This window comes from Bombus fervidus, chromosome 2 (assembly GCF_041682495.2).
Source record: "Bombus fervidus isolate BK054 chromosome 2, iyBomFerv1, whole genome shotgun sequence".
NCBI classification, from domain to species: Eukaryota; Metazoa; Arthropoda; class Insecta; order Hymenoptera; family Apidae; genus Bombus; species Bombus fervidus.
The window spans coordinates 20,758,478-20,775,586 of record NC_091518.1 but is presented as its reverse complement, the minus strand read 5'-3'; the positions used below and the strand labels follow the sequence as shown (position 1 = coordinate 20,775,586).

General features: G+C 33.6%; 2 protein-coding genes across 6 annotated transcripts in view; both read left to right on the top strand.

The window, feature by feature from the left end:
• The window catches only part of LOC139996463 (proton-coupled amino acid transporter 2), a 49,844-nt gene extending 41,622 nt beyond the window's left edge, over positions 1 to 8,222 (top strand). For 2 of the 3 annotated variants that reach the window (XM_072020839.1, XM_072020853.1), the window contains 7 exons: positions 1,214 to 1,341; positions 1,607 to 1,691; positions 2,570 to 2,842; positions 3,964 to 4,142; positions 4,625 to 4,657; positions 4,959 to 5,131; positions 5,883 to 8,222. In XM_072020839.1, the coding sequence (XP_071876940.1) occupies positions 1,214 to 1,341; positions 1,607 to 1,691; positions 2,570 to 2,842; positions 3,964 to 4,142; positions 4,625 to 4,657; positions 4,959 to 5,131; positions 5,883 to 6,124 (1,113 nt within the window). In that variant the 3' untranslated portion in view covers positions 6,125 to 8,222. The remainder of the gene's footprint in view (positions 1 to 1,213; positions 1,342 to 1,606; positions 1,692 to 2,569; positions 2,843 to 3,963; positions 4,143 to 4,624; positions 4,658 to 4,958; positions 5,132 to 5,882) is intronic. The other variant, XM_072020846.1, reaches the window with a different exon arrangement.
• A 1,914-nt stretch (positions 8,223 to 10,136) lies between these two features.
• Positions 10,137 to 15,961, top strand: LOC139996373 (cilia- and flagella-associated protein 99). 3 transcript variants are annotated; one of them, XM_072020735.1, is made up of 12 exons: positions 10,137 to 10,582; positions 10,639 to 10,836; positions 10,908 to 11,049; positions 11,386 to 11,609; positions 11,700 to 11,831; positions 12,496 to 12,732; positions 12,912 to 12,994; positions 13,304 to 13,508; positions 13,692 to 13,833; positions 14,008 to 14,204; positions 14,280 to 14,422; positions 15,019 to 15,961. In XM_072020735.1, the coding sequence occupies exons 1-12, from the start codon at positions 10,562 to 10,564 to the stop codon at positions 15,152 to 15,154; spliced, it is 1,860 nt and encodes a 619-aa protein (XP_071876836.1). In that variant the 5' UTR covers positions 10,137 to 10,561; the 3' UTR covers positions 15,155 to 15,961. The 3 variants fall into 3 exon arrangements, with proteins under 3 accessions (XP_071876836.1, XP_071876827.1, XP_071876844.1); XM_072020726.1 differs by having other exon boundaries at positions 14,280 to 14,461; XM_072020743.1 differs by lacking the exon at positions 12,496 to 12,732 and having other exon boundaries at positions 14,280 to 14,461.
• The last annotated feature ends 1,148 nt before the right edge of the window (positions 15,962 to 17,109 follow it).

Sequence of the window (17,109 nt, the reverse complement as noted above, 5' to 3'; positions counted from 1 at the left end):
TTCTTGTAAAATAGTATCGATATTCGTATACCGTTTACGATAAACCGCGGATGTTTATGCAAATTTATATTTTTCCAAACGCGATTAGAACCTACTGAGAGATTTTTTTTTACTACGCATCGTAATAAGTGTGATATTATATTTAGGGTATTTCGCATATATTGGGTTGGCAACTCAGTGATTACGAATGTTGTCAATAGATGGTATTGACAAAATCCCCAATCACTTAGTTGCCAACCCAATATATTTAACGTGTGGATATTTTATACTTTCCGATGCATAAACGTTCAGTTGGTTTAGCGATCGATGTGAAATTAAATTTCTGAAACAACTAATGATCGTTATTCGTCATCTGCGTATATTCTTAATATAGCATGATAAATGGTTTTTGCAAATCGTTCGATTACATAAATTCCAGCAAAGTATGAAAATCGTACTGATACATGGTATACTAATTTCTTTGCTACGTTACACCGTTCCCTTAAACGTTTGCCAAACCAAGCGATATTGCGATGTATTGAAATTTTACTATCGTATGCGAATAATAATCATCGTATTTGTTTAGAGGATGAATAATTTCAGCGGCTCTACTTAGTAATACGCTGTATTTTAGTTGTATTCTATAAACAGGATTTCCTACAGCATTGGAGAGCCATTTCAGCGATGGATTCTGCAGGCTAAAACAATAAAAAAAATTCCGACAAACTTATGTCTTGTTTGACCTTGTTTACGAGTTACAACGAGTTTTAATACATTGAAATAACTCTATCGAAAGATGGAAGTGTTTGAACTAATTTCACTTACCTATTTACAAACACAACTCAACATCGATCGAACGATATCTGGATAGATGGAAAGAGCAGGACAGACGACGATAAAACGTCTCCGATTTCGTGTTCGAATGCAAGCAGGTCATTTCGAACATCTCTCGCGGAGCTATGCAGTTACGTGAAGTTTGTCGAAGAAGAAACTCGCAATAGTTGGAAAACAAGTTCAAATAGACGCTTGTTTACGCGAACTTCCTTTTGTCGTTTTTATCTGCAAAATCGGTGCTCCGATGCTGCGGAATACCCTGTATATTATATTGTATTCTATTTCTAATCGTTCTTAAGAAATGTAAATAGTTTTACGCCTTTAACGGTAATACGAAGTAAAGTATCGCGAGAAAAATTCCTCTTCGACATTGTACGTGGACATTATCTTGTGTTTGCAGATTAAATGTAACGAAGAGGTGACGCGTCGCGTGAACGATACGAGTGCCACGACTGGGTTTGCTGGCACCGTGGAATTGTGCTTCGCTACCGGCCCTCTAGCACTCCGAAAATACTCTGTGTTTATGAGGTACGTATATGTGTAATGAGAAGACCATGAAACAGGGACACCATCGACTGTTCGTTCTAACGCCATACCACGCATTCTTATCTCGCGTCACTTGTAGGAAATTCGTTATAAAAATACGACTAGAGAGCCAAAAAAAAATTAATAATAAGTTTTATATCAAATCTTTCATCTGTTTCTCTGCATTTCATTTTAATAGCACGCTTTCTCATCGTCCTCTTTTTTTCGTCTATTCTCACGATTTACACTACTATCCGCTTTGTTCCAGACAAATGGTTAATGTATTTTTATGTATCACGCAACTTGGATTTTGCTGCGTTTATTTCGTTTTCATTGCGAAGAATATGAAGCAGGTGAGCCATCAATTTTTAATTTCTTCTTTCTGATCTTTTATTCGCATTTGTAACACGTAATTCCTACTAACTCTATCAAATACTCTGATCGTGAACGTTTCTCACGCACGATTTCCTGTAATTATCGTTGAGACCACAATATCTTTCATACTGTGCAAAACAGCAATTAAACGTTACGTGTATTTTCATATATTTCCATTCGCTACCCTGAGTTTTTGCTATGTAAAATTCGTGTAAATTAGACGAAGCTTGTCTTCTTCTATTTGATGTGGAATAAACCATCGGTGGTCTATATTGGTGAGATTTCATTAGATTCTTCGTTTTACTTTTATTTATAGCTTTTAAGAAATTCTTATCTCACTCGTTCCAATATAAAACTGAAACATAGGAATTATATTTGGAGTTATATTTTTATTCTATCAAGCAAACATTTTTGTGTCAAGACATTTATCAACAACGATGATACCAATTACTGGTGTGTTCCCAATTTAATGAATTTAGGTTAGGTCTCGATAGAGATTTATAAAAGAGAGAATCCTCGAGTTTTCATATTATTATTACCCACCGATTATCTGTACTATAACTTCTTACGTGCATGTAAACTACCAGGAAAAATTTGGAATCGTTGCACATACATTTCATAGAACCAAAGAATTAAAATAGAAAACAAATCAGTTAAAAATTTTCCTATCCTACAAACTCTTTGGTAAAACTTATAAATATAATTATTGGAATATAATATAAATATAATTTACAAAAGCGACTTCAAATCATTGGCGATATTAAACGTACGCTATTTAAAGAGTTAACGATTGAAAAATAATAAAATATGCTAGCAAAAGATACTAATAAACGACTAAAACGATTTTCTTTCATAGGTGTTGGACGTGTATGGAATCGAGATGGATGTTCATCAACATATGGCTGTGATCTTGGTCCCGATAATGCTGAGCACGTGGATCAGGAACCTGAAATACCTGGTGCCCATTTCGTCGCTGGCGAATTTTCTGGTCATAGCTGGCTATGTGGCTACTATGTACATAATGTGCCACGATTTGCCGCCGATCCACGAGAGGCGGTATATCGCGGCTTGGCACGAGCTGCCTCTGTTCTTTGGCACTGTGATATATTCTTTCGAGGGTATTACTTTGGTAAGCGATGCCGCGTTTGCACGTGCTTCTTCGCATTTATGTAACGCGTTATTTTCGCGACCAGTCACTTCGTCCACTTGGTTGTTTTGTTGCAATAAGAAACAAAATCAGGGGACGTTACGATACTCATTTTGGGATTGTCATTTTCGATGAAGCACTTCGTAAAGCACTTCTATTCCTATGCATATGCTGTTTATTTTGGAAATTCGGTCGGAAGAGCGAAGATATTTTTGTCTTCCGCTGAAAATAGTTTTAATAAAGATTATTAGCCAAAGATCGTTTACCAGTTGATATTGAATATCCGGATGTATACCGTTGGCCATAAATATTGTACATATCGATAGCCAAACGAAATTAAACGCTTCTCATCGCTATTATTTTCTAGTTATTTTATCGTAAAGTTGCTATTTTATTCGCAGCATAAGCGTCTTGTAACGTAGGATATTAAATACTAAAGAATGCTAAATTACAAAAACAATGCGAAGAGTTCTGTGAACTTTAGTATGTAATATTATTATTGCCTTAGCGTTGAATTTACAACAGGAATAACGAGTTGAACTGTTATATAAGTCTCTCTATATATAACTGTATTTCTCTTTTTCTTTTGGCCTAGAAAAACGCAACGAGAGACGTAGAAATGATGTAAATAGATTTATTGAACTGCTCAGAGAATTTCTAACTTTTATGCTGATAATCGATGACAAGTTAAAGAGGAGAATGATATATTGTATAGTCTTCTATCCACCGATATCTGATAGCTAATTTTGATTTTTATAAAACTGTTTCAATAATGAAATACGATAAATTATTATAAAAACTTAGTTTCAAAAAATCCGCGCAATGCAATAATGACAAAAAGATAATAACGAAAGAAGCGGTGAACAAATTATTCAATAAAAAAAAAAAAAAAAAAAAAAAATGAAAAAATAGAAACACGTTACCTTCAATTTCAAATATTTGACAATTAAACATTATTTTTTTCAATTTCGAGTTGAATTTCCCAAACAATCTGATATTTTATTACGACAGAATTTTTTAAGACTCAACTTGTTAGTCATGATTCGATCGTCGATAAAAAGACATGTTCTTTCTGTTCTAACGAATATCCCACTGTATTTTAGGTGTTACCCCTGAAGAACGAAATGAAGAAACCGAGCAATTTCAGTAAGCCACTGGGAGTTCTGAACGTTGGAATGGTAATTGTCGGTGGCATGTTCGTCGCGTTGGGTTTTATATCTTATTTAAAATACGGCGACGCAGTGGCCGGATCTGTTACGTTAAATCTCCAATCAAAGGAGGTGTAAGTATCCAAATTTACTTTCCTAAGTGAACATCAAATTCTTATAATTATCAATTGGTCGATAAAAATTTCTTTTATCTTTCTTTATGTTAATCACTCGCTAAATTATACTCTGTACATAATTGCCAAACGTTATTTTCATTGATATCTTCTTACACATATACATATATTTACGAATTGATTTATGAATTGAGTTCTATAGAGTAGTCGAGTACATTGACGTCAAAACAGACCAGGCAAGTGATTAGCACATGTTTGTTTTACCATGTACGAAAGCAGAATTCTGTTATATCGACTCTATAGAAAATTATTATGCGTTCAGGTGATAAATCACGTTGCGTTCAGAATAATCGCAATACTATCACTCAAAGTGATAGCGAAAAGTAGCGAGACAGAAAAAAAAACAAAAAAAAAAAAAAAAAAAACAAAACACGTAGTTAAGAAAAAACTGTTTGTAACGTAATTTTCTGTTGCATACAAAGGGTGGATGGAAAAATCATCGGCGAGCATTTAAGGTTTCTATCATATATGGGTTTCCTAGAAGTGTTGTGTTATTTTATCAAACTACTAGACCATTTGTATAATATTGTGACGTCGTGTTCCTTTTTTTCATCAACACGCAATAATCAATTAGCCATACACATAAACGTTTCTTTGCGTTCTTCGTTTACGACTAAATTTGCATGTTGCGATAAATTTAACACAATTGGAATAGTTATAACGATGACGAACGGCTGAATAAGTTTCTCGCTTTTAACAGCAATTAATCAAAGAGAAATAATTCGGATACTTATAAGACGTTATTGTGTTTTGCAGCTTACCTCAATGCATACAGGTTGCCATCTCGTTGAGCATATTACTCACGTATGCACTGCAATTTTACGTTCCCATTGCGATCATTTGGCCAAAGATCGTCAACCGCTTTGGCCCTTTCAAGTGGCCCGTTTTCGCAGAGACTGTTTTCCGTTCCTCGATGTGTTTCCTAACATGTAAGTTCTATATTAATATATAAAATTATCGTCAATTTATTACTCGTAAGAGTAGTCGAAATTGTAAACTCTGCTATGGATGAAAAATTTGTTCGAACCTTGGATCTCATGTTCGATTACTTTAAACTCTTAAACGATGTTAAATTATAATAAATTTCCCAAACGTTTTAAATCGTACAAATACAGCTACAAAAAGATATTTTAAACGCTCTGAAACACAAAGTATTTTCACAGCATCCTTCCTTTTCTTAGCCTCCTGTCGTCCTTCGACCCGATCACGGTCTCGCTTAAGAAGATTTCTTATTTTAAGTATCAATTTGACGTTATCTTTCTTAAAATTACAAAACTTCTTTACGTAAAAAGTGGATTATTCGTTGTAATTAATTTTCGTCCTCCGGCTACAAACCGAATTTAATTTATTCTCACTCGACGTACGCTCAATATAGCTACGAGCGTTTATTATAATTCTTAACAGTTAAAGCAATTTCTGATTGGATTTGGTTTGTTTGGCCATAGTCATGAAAATATGAGTTTACGTAAATATTCGTAATCTATTTAGCAAAATTCAGAAAAATACCAATTTAATATCAAATCTCTATGTATAATTTATTTTGACCTTAGGACGCTGAAGGATTTCAAAGGTTTACCAACGTTTGAAATTCTGTGGACATTCTTTGACTCTCCTTCATACGTCCTAGGATTAACGTTAAATATATTTAATACTGATTTTACCTGTTATATCTAATTACAGTTGTCCTAGCTGAAGCGATACCTCAACTGGGTCTGTTCATATCACTGGTCGGTGCTGTAAGCAGCACCGCCTTGGCACTCGTGTTTCCACCGATCATCGAAATGGTTGTATGCTGGCAGAACGCATCACTGGGCTTGTTTACGATATCGAAAGACATCCTGATAGTACTGATCGGTCTTCTCGGTTTCGTTACCGGGACGTACGAAAGCATCACGTCGATCATTAAGGCGTTTAGCACGTAATTAGGCTAGTTCGTTGTATAAATCGTTGTTAATATACTTTTTACTTGTATGTATATATATACACGCGCGGTATTATTATCAGGATCATGACATCTACGCGATCATATAGGCAATGATTATTCATTTGGACAGAGCCGGTCTTTTCTTTCTTTCGTTCTTTTTCTTTTTTTAATTTTCTAGATTACTGTTAATGTTAATGTTAATGTTGTTTATTAGTCTACCACATTTCTCCCGAACGAACCGTATACGAATCTTTGCGCGTTACATTCACTATTGTTCGAATCCTTCGTTTAGTATAATTTTCGCGTTCCGCATTCAGAAAAGGGTACTTCGTTATCTGTGATCCGTCTCTAAATCGATAATGCGAATTTTTCTAGTTCCACGAACAGGGTAACAAATGTCGTGTCCTTGAGGGGATTATAGTTACCAATTTCTACGTTCGTCGTACTGTTGTCGATATTAGAATGGTGCTAATATCGAGTACAGCACGATTTCGGGCAAATAATATAGTTTTCCATGGAGTAATTTTGTAAGAATTACTTGATTTAAGGGGGAAGAAGCTTTTGAGAAATTGGTAATTGTGATCGAATTGTACATTGATATACAGTTGGTCATGAAAGTGGTTCGATCACCTTGAGACAACATATCGGTGAAAACAGAAATAATTCAAGATCTTCATTCAACAACTATTTTTTACTTTCTCATACAGTAGTAATACACGGCCTCGCGATTCGAAAACAAAAATAGACCGTATAGCAATATATTGTATACTAAGAACTTAGTACGAAAAACGGAGCATCTTTCAAATACCCTTGCAAAGCCTTACCATTTTAATTTTGACGATTAACGAATAATAAACATTTTAAAGTGGATCTCATTGGTAGATTGAAATTACGAGAGAAAATATTTCATGGATATATGTAAGAAAGATGTTCAAATATCTCGATCTTAAAAATCTGCGCATAATTTATCAATTAATGGCCAACGCATAAGTATATGCCGTCCCCGTATTACCTATAATTGAATTATAACGAAAGGAAATAGTTAAAAAGATTAATTTTTTAAATTAAACTTTGCTGTTTATAAAATATGGATATTTTTGTGATCAATTGTATATCGCGTGATACGTGTCTGTAATATATCATCGCCTATGTTATGAATAATTAACAGTGCTAGTTGTTCGTGTCCTGAACAGGACGTAACCGTAGATTTATATATATGATAGATGTATAGATTATTCGATTAGATACACGTATTTTAATAAAAAAAAGAAAGGTGAAAGCTGATTGTTACTGCGAACTCGCGTAATATATATATATGTGTATACATAACTCATGCGACAAGAAAGGAAAGCAATCAAAATGACGTACAAAACAGAGTGTTGACCGATAGACGTTGAAAAACGTATAATATTATAATGATAATGATCATACTCGACGATCGTGCGATATGAAAAGACAATCGCGTGGATTTTATTCGAAAATGTAATTTCTCGCCGACGAAATATTGCGTGACTTTTAACTTTTAATTGGTATCGCTGGGTCGTACATAATAATTTCTATTAGTTCATTTAATTTCTAAGTATTTAAGACTTTAAGAATTTGATATATGGTATGCTACCGAATGTTATTATCTACGGTAATTTCTGTATCACTAATTATCAATTCTTCGTCATTTTGTTACACCAAGAGGTCATTATTTTATTCGAATTTACGTTTCACGCGATAAAAGCGATTAATGGTTTCCGTTATGTGGAATATAGAAGGTAAATTTTATTTTGTACTCTTTAGTTTTTGCGATGAAGTAGAAAATGCAACGTGAAATGCCCGAAATTTCTTTCTTACTTTGTACGCAATTAAATGGCCCCTTGCGAATCCAATAGTACAAGTTAAGAGTTAAAAGTTTGATCGAATTCTATTCGAACGTATTGATTGTGATTTTTTGTATTATAGTTACGTGGATGGAACTGTATCAAAGCTGTGATATAGTGATCAGCGTTTTAAATACGAGACAGCGAAGCGAATATATTTTTTAAATATACTGTACGATTTAATCAGAGAAAACAAATTTGTATTAAATATTTAGATCATCAACATCACACTGGATCATATTGGTTATTTTGTACTACGCTATCGATGGTCTTGGCACTGATAAAAATTTTTATGATTTCTACACATTGTGATTGTCATGAATGATTATCGTCAAAACAATTGCTTGTAAGATGATAATTCTTGTGCTATAGTTGTTACAGAGCGTAAATTTCTTTTCTCTCGCAACGACTGGAGATTCTTCGAACAAATGTATTTGAAGACCACCAGGCAAAGACATGATAAAAACCACGTTTTCCACTTTTTGTGGAATAATAATTGAAGATTCGACAATCTTCTTATTTGAATAACGCTATGCTGTTAAATATTTAAAAAATAACGATCCGTAGAATATAGAATATATTGTAACGTTAGTTACGTCATTGTTCTTTTACGGAAAAACAAATTCTGTATCTTACGAAAAGCTTTGTAGCTGTCGCTCATTAATATTGCTATTATATCTTTCGACCTAACAGATTTTTCTTCTCTTCAGCTACCACATTGACGTATTCTCTCTGGCATTAAAATAAAAAAATGTTCAAATATGAACTTACCATGTTTTTCTACAGTGGTCTTCATTTGTAATAATTGTAACGTCGACTCAATGTATATTTTATTTATTCGCATATCGCGGTATGATCGATAATTATAAAAGAGAATGGTAAAGGAAACAATGAGAAATTGTACATTGTTCGACAATATTGTTGTTGTATAGTGTCATCGATCGACGAATTTTACTTTAATACCTTTTTATATGTGTATAGATATATAGATACAAAAAACAAAACGTGATAAATTAAACAAAGATAAGAGAAGAATAATGAAAAAAAAGTATGCGAAAAATCAAGTCGAAACAGTATAAAACTTCGATACCTGTGTTTTCAGAAATATACAGAACAATTTTTCTAGTACACGAGCCTCGAGAAAGCAAGCTTACTAACACAGTTCCATTTCATTTTACACAACTTGCCAATGAGTAGGGAGAAATCAGTTGAAATAATTAAGAACGCGGTACTCTTCGAAAAACAAAGATTAAATACAAAAAATTCACTTTTCTATTCGTCTTATCGCATTTAGATATAGCGGGACATTAGTGAGATACTAGTGAGATATCAGTAGAGAAGTGAAAGATAGTAGTGTTCCTTGTGAAGAAATTAAACCTACCGAATATCATCGTTAAAAATAATATTTTTCAACAATTTATTGATCTATAATTTTTACAGTAGGTTGCGTCTAATGTCTGACGATGGATTTGTCCAGAATTTTTCCTTAGGACGCATTGTACCGTAATAGTATTAGCTCACTCATTGCCAGGCAAATTTAGAGCGTCTTGCCCTGGACGCCAAGATTTTCTTTTAAAGAAAACATGAAATTTCACAAAATCTAGTAATATTCAATTGCAGATACGGCAATAAAACGGCGTTTATAGTAATTTGAAAACGAAAAAGACCCTACGAGATAACTGATAGTTGGCAATCTTGATACATACGATTATTACGAAATATCTCTTAGTTGGCAGTGAATGGGTTAACCATTTTTAAGGCGATTAAAAGCCATCGAACGGCGCAGCGAGAACGATATGTATTGCCCTGCCTCGGAGTACAAATTCTTCCTCAGGGATAGTTTATACGTACAGATACTTTTGTCATGTGTCCTGTTTTTTTTCCTTTTTTTTTTTTCTTTTTCTAAGATGTTAGAGGTGTAAAGTGATGAACTTTTCCTTGAAAGGAGGCTGATGAATGAGAGTTAATAAACGTGCGAGACGGAACGTGTTGTCTGTTCATATACCACTGTGTTGGTCGATTAACGAATCGTTGACAAATAAAGTTCGAATAAAAATTCGAAATTCATTTACCAAATGTCGATTGGCCTCCGTGGATCTTTTTCGTTATTATTTAAATAATCATCGGAGGTATATTTTTATTGATTCTTTGAAAAACAATTTAAATTTTCAAGTTATTCAAATCGTTGAATTATCTATTGCAAGAAACGTGATTTAAGTTGTCGAGTATTGATTATTTCTAGGAAATATCAATCGGTCGCGTGAATCTTCTTTTTGTTTTTCAGACGATCGTCGAAGATTGATTTTTAAATTATCTTTTAAGAAAAAAAAAAACAAAAGAAAAACTATTTCCTAAAGAAGGAACGTCAGAGTTAATAACTAATAACTTGCTTGAAGTTGGATTCAAGCTTTTGGAATGGCTTAGATCGAATTATTCGTTGAAACGTCCTGAACTTATCGGTAAAGCTCTTTCGCGTTCTGAAGTCCGACGGAACATTTCGTATATCCGAGACAGAGAAGAGATGCTGGTTTATTAAATTAGGGACAAGTAAACGTCGTTTTTCAGTAATGGATTGCAGCGAAGAAGAGGTATAATCTTACTTTTACGTGTTCAATCTTCACTTACACGACGTTGCTTCTTTCAGTTGACGAAAATCAATGTCTTCCGATTAAACATTCTCATCCCACTGATGGAGATCTTGGACGTGTACGCGTCGTTTAAACAAGAATTAAGTCCAGATGAGTTTTGCATTCGTGTGTTCGTTAACGAAGGCTCGAGAGAGAAATGCAAACCTCATCACGATCCTGTTATGGAACGTTTCAGAAATATCGAAGAATTTAAGGTTAAATTTAAAGAAATTTCTTTACCAAAATCACTCACGGAACAAGTATATAAATATGTTGGATTTTTAAGGCTTTGTCAGTTTCGTTGCAAAATGTAGTCATCGATTTATTCATGAATATCGTTCGTTACGCGGTTTTCTTGGAATCAATAAGTAAAGATTATCTGGATAAACAGAACTGTCGCAATTACAACGATTTGCCTCGGATCATAGGTAAGCTATATTTAATTGTAAATGTAATTTCATCGATATACACTGTCGGTTGTGGCTGTTAGAACACGTTGTAACTGTATATTCGAAAATTCGAATAAATTTCGCTTTATTTATTACTCTGCATCATGAAACAAAAGGTTCGTAATGAAATAACCAGAGAATAACTATTTCTATAATTCTTTATGGAAAATAAAATGAATAACATTCGATTCGTGTTAAATATATATGCAACAAATATCACAAATATATTTCTTTCATCGAAAGACGAGTATCATTTATCTATTTTGATTAATAAAGCTATTATTTTAGAATTTAGTTAAGAATTTCATTTTTCAGTGTTTGTGTACGTCTTATCATACAGAATATGCAGCTTGTTTTTCGAAGATTCGATCGATTGCTTCGTTCGCTTTAAAGTAAAGAAAATGTTGTCGCTCGTTGCGTATCTTCTTCGCACGGAAACTCCCAATCTTTACCATGAGAAGGGTTGCCTGACGTTCGAGGAAGATTTTGTGGAGGGAAACCTGGTTCTGCCATTTTTAGAGGCAACGCCGTGTTTAGAGGTTCGTTCTACCGTTTTTTACAGCGGTTCTGTAGGAGATAATGGATAACGAGTTTCGTTCTAATTAAGTTGTCGTTTAATCGATCTGAAGAAACTTCAGGAGCATTTAAAGCAGCACATGCGAAATACGAAGACTCCTAAAAAGGAATTGACTACTCCTGTGTTTATGAACGTTTTAAATCGACCAAGAACGCGTTTGACAGTGCCACCCGGTACACCTGAAGTGAGTAACTTAGTTAAATTTTGAAAAGTATTATTATAGCGACGCGATTAACGTTTATTTCCAAAGTATATTTAATTTGTCAATTTTTTCGTTAATCAGGTATCGCGATTGAAGCTTTTTCTTATTAAAACTTGTCCATTTAATAACTGACGGCACCATTTTGAAATTTCCCGCCATCTGTTTAACTCGTTGATTAATCACGTGACTTTCGATTTTCCTTTATTCACCTTCGATAAAAATCAAGTCGACCTAAATTGCTTTTTCAAATAACTGTGATTCGTCTTTGAATTAAGATCGGATGACATCGCTTAAGATTTTTAAACAATTTCGAATATCTTTTTAACGATCTATACCTAATAGTCTTTATCGCTCATTATGAAGTAGCGAGTAATGGCCTTCGATTGACCTTCAGCGCCAGCTAAGTGGTTTTTAACGATCTTCAAACGATCTCAAACGGTTTTTTTCTTTTACAAAAAAGGAAGCGAGAATTCTCGATAAGACTCGCAAAAGGTATTTCTATCCTTTTTAAAAAATTTCGAAAATTTTCACGAAATTTCTTTTCGTATAGGTATGGAGAAGTCAGTAAAATTAAATTAACTTTATACTTATAAGTTAAAGACGTTGAATTAAGGTTTCCTCTTTTGAAGACTCATATCCCGGATAGGACCTGTCGGTGATGAAGTTCACGCGTCAAATTCCAAAGACGAATTACCTTAAACCGTCAACGGAGAGAAAATTGGAGCTTTTGAGTGCAACTAACAAGATAAATGCTATGAGATTGTTGAAGGACGCGAACGAGAACGCACCAAATTGTTTCTATCGGCGTAAAGATTCAGACAACTCGGTAGAAGAAGAGAAACCAAAGGCAACTTTCGTGAGAAAATCGGTTCCGAAATTTAAGGTGCAGAAAATGCTGGCGCGATCTGCGCGGTCTATCCAAACTTTATCATTTTTTTATAACTTTGTTTAAACTTCCCATTTATTTGAATCGATTTGAAATCAAACTTCTGTTACATCTTTCTTGTATCTGAAAGTTGATCACGGCTATTTATAAATTATCGTCGAACTTATTAATTATAGCCAGTCGAAGTAAAACAGACAGCAGCTTCGACATTAAGAGAATGCGCGCGTGTGATCAACATAGAAGAGAAAGAGATAAAAAGGTAACTATACCGGTGTACGAACGCACTGTCAGTAAGATAAATTAATTTTAATTTGACATACTAAGAATATTATGAAATAAATTATTTCTGTATCTTACTGTGCATTATTTGTGTTTTATCGGTTAAATGTAATAACAAGGAAATATTAATTGCTTCTGCAATTAACTCTTTATATGTATATATATATATATAGTTCCATGAAGATATAAAATATTTAATTGCGTTATCTTCTCTCCTCGTTTTCAAATATGTTATAATTTATTACATTTTATATTAAATTATATTCTTGAATTTCTAATGACATTGTAGATTGAAATCATTAGCTGAAGGAGGTACCGATCCAGCTTCGATACTGAAATTCCAAGAAGAAAGACGTCAGCAAGAAAAAGAGGAAGAGTTATTAAAGATACAAGAGAAACATCTATTGGCTTTGTTAACCCGTGAGAATGCTTTCATTGCGAAACAATCGCTGTTGAACGACGTGAAAGCGCACGCAGAAAGCGTTCGAAAGGAGGTATGCGCTTGATAGAAGATATGTATTTTAGCCAATGATTACAGACGATCTTAATATTCCTGTGTAAGATAGTGAAAGGAATGACAAAATCAGACGTAAAAGTTTCTATCAACGATCGATCTCTTTTACGTAAATATTTTGGTGGATATGAATTTTTCTTTTCTCGTTACTTTGTTCTTAAAGAAGCAAGAACTTTACGACAAGTTAGAGAAATGGAGAGAGAATCACAACAGAGAGATGATGGAAATCGTTGAAAAGTGTCGCGAAGTCGAACATGCGTCTCGTGAAGCTTTCAATGCAATGGTCGACGAGAAAAGGCAGAAAGGTAAAAGGTTATGTATTACATCGAGGATAAACCTTGGCCAATTCCTTTTTCGTAAATGGAGTACTCTGACTCGTTTCTAATTTCCATTATAACGAATATTAATAAAGATACGTCTTCGTTAAAAATATATCCTTAAGGAAAAATTAATAAAATGGTAATTTTTCGAACTATCAGCCGCGGAGGTGACCGAAGAATCGCGGCAATTGAAAGCCCAGTTGGTCAAACAGAGAGAGGAAGAAACTCGCAGGAAAATTAAATTGATTCAAGAAATTAAGACGCTTCAATCTTTACGAGCATTGCCATCGATCAAGGACTTCGATCCAACAGAATCAAGCGGTCTAGGTCTTCTTTGTGAAATGTCCTTGGCGGAGGTTCGTGGCATTTCCATTAAACGATTAATAATTAACGATTAGCTTATCGTGCCTCAAGTGTTCCTCTTCCTTTAGTTGAAAGAGAGATTATTCTGGACCAAGATGAAATTGGACGAGGAAACGAAGGAGAGAAAGTCTGTTATTCATCGAGAACGCGAAAGGCAGAAAAACTTGATCAACGAAACGAGAAAAGCGCTCGAAGAATATAAAGCGAGCAAGTTAGTTTTAAAACTATTACATATCGCTAATTGTTTACGGTAAGTTAATTGTAGTATAAACATGGAGGAGTTACCAACATTTATGTAGTTCATTGAAGACAAGAAACGATATATAAAGTGAAAAAAATGGGTTTTAAAAACGAGGAAAAAGAAATTAATTTCCTTCTTATTTAAATTTTATTGATAAAATAAACGATACAAAATGTGATACAGGAGGCTGATTTTTTTTTTTTTTTTTTTTTTTTTTTTTTTTTTTAAATTCAATATGTTAAAGCCGTTCCTTAAGCTCGTTCAATTATATTTGCACAGCTGATGGACGCCTCGACTGTAGAGAGTCACCGGATGTAACACAATGTTTCTCATATTAGAATCCTTGCTTAACAACTAATTAGAAATTCTGAAAATGTAAAAAATTGAAGGGTTCGCAAATAATAAAATGAAATATTAACGTTAACGCGCCTTTGATCTTTAATGCGACAATGATAGGCGATAAAACACATTTCAATTTATTTTAGTAAAGCTACAGTTATCGTAGCGAAACGATACTAAGAGGGAAGAGAATTCATCTGTAAGAGCAATTATTTACCCATTTTCAGGCGTGCTGTTTTTGCGACGAAATCACGGCAACGATTACAGCCTGTTAGCTCGCCAGAGATCGACGCGTTACGAAAGAAACTGGAAAAACAAAAAGCACTAAGATTACAGAAAGGAACGGTGTCTATTACAAAATAAACGAATCTTTATCCGTTCAAACAGAAGCTGTCAACTCCGATGAATTATTTAGAATTTATTGTCTATTTATTTACTGATTCCGTAGTCACTGTGTAATAGTACGATAAAGCAAAAAATTTTTCCGAAATTAATAGCGTATTACGAATGATAAACGTAAACGAGATTAGTAATTAAAAGTTCGCATGTCATCTTTAAGAGATCAAGAAATTGCGGAATTAAATTAAAATAAGATAAGATAAATAAATAACAGTGATATAACTAATTTAAATACTAATATTTAAGTCTTTGGCCCTTGCCGATAGAGATTAAAATGAAAAATTATGCAAATATTATACAAGAACTGCAGTGTAACGTTTAGAACGCAACGATTACGTAACATAAACTTCGATAGAAACGTTTATGTTATCCATTTATTTTAAAAAATTTCAAAAATATCCATACTTTTTAAAAATTCCACAATACGAATATCAAGGAAGACTTAATTGATTTATTGACTATCTTCTTGGTAAAATTGCAGACGCGTTTTTCTTTCTTTCTTTCACTGTAGATTCTACGATGTAATATAAGAACGCAGATTAAATCGTTTGAATAGATAGATGTACAATTATCTTTTGTGTACTATAGTATATTTAGTATTCCACGAATGATACGAAATTTCATACTTTTCAATAAGATGATACCTTTACTAATACGACACGAACTGAAAAACGAACAATTGTTATAAAGTAGAAACTCATCGTCGTTATTATTTTGCACAACTCAGCTTGAAATAAACGAATATTACACATATATATGACGTCGCGCTTGTTACATCATTACATTTCTACACATGCGCGAATATTTATATAATAAGGAATAATAGTTATTAGTTACAGTAATTTAGTAATAATCGAAATGCGAAAATATGTTTTGCCGTACGCGAAGAGACGCGGTCGCGATATAGCGCACCCCAATTAGAGTCATAAAGTTTTGTTACGATACGATAATCAACGTCATAAATCAGCCCATCCCCTATTTTGGTTAAGATAATAGAGGCGGTTGAAATGGTTATAACATTGAATTAACAAATTAAAAACACACTTTATTTCCAACGACTTGAAAGACTTAAGTATTTACGTGTGTTACTTGTAGACGTGTCTCGACGAAGAGAAGTTAACCGACGACTAACTATCGATTGATTGAAGATTGACTTGCAAGTGAGTTTCAGTGATAGTGATGACTAAGAAGAAAACTATGTGTGCCTAGATGGGATCATCGGATTCGTCGATAGTAATCTTGGTTAGGAAAGTGAGGGCAGCAGTCGTTGCTGCTAATCTGTTAAGCAACAGGTTGGTGAAGAAGAATAGGTGCTGGCTGACCTCAATCAAATGGTATTATATATTAGAAAATATCCTTTTCTCGTGTTAGGAACGATTCAACTTAAAACATAATTTTTATCTTATGCATGAACGATTAATTTATAATATGCTTGATACAAAATATTCTTTCAACAATACCAATCGTATGTAAGTCGTTCTGTTAGAAAAATTTACCAAACGTCCAGCTGGACAAATTGTAAAGCACAAATTAAATAATAAAAAAGAAAGTCGTCTCAGATTTCTCGAGCCAAACCTCGTTCTATAAGTCAAGGCAAAATAGAAATATCATAGGAAGATACATATATCATTGGAAACATCGATAAAGAGATATAGGAAGCAATCGATGTACGAAATGTAAATTATGATGTAAGCTTACGATGCGACGAACGTCTATGATACAGGATATGAATAGATTGAAAACATTTACATTTTTTCCAAGACTAGAGATTGAAAAGATACGGCAAGAGATTGAATCTGCTACTTTTTGAAATTCTCATTTATTACTCGTCTGGGTTGCATCTGCCTCGCTGAAGATAATAGTGTACAGTCTCGCTATCAACTTATAAAAATACAAAAATATAAAAAAAAAAGAGAGAA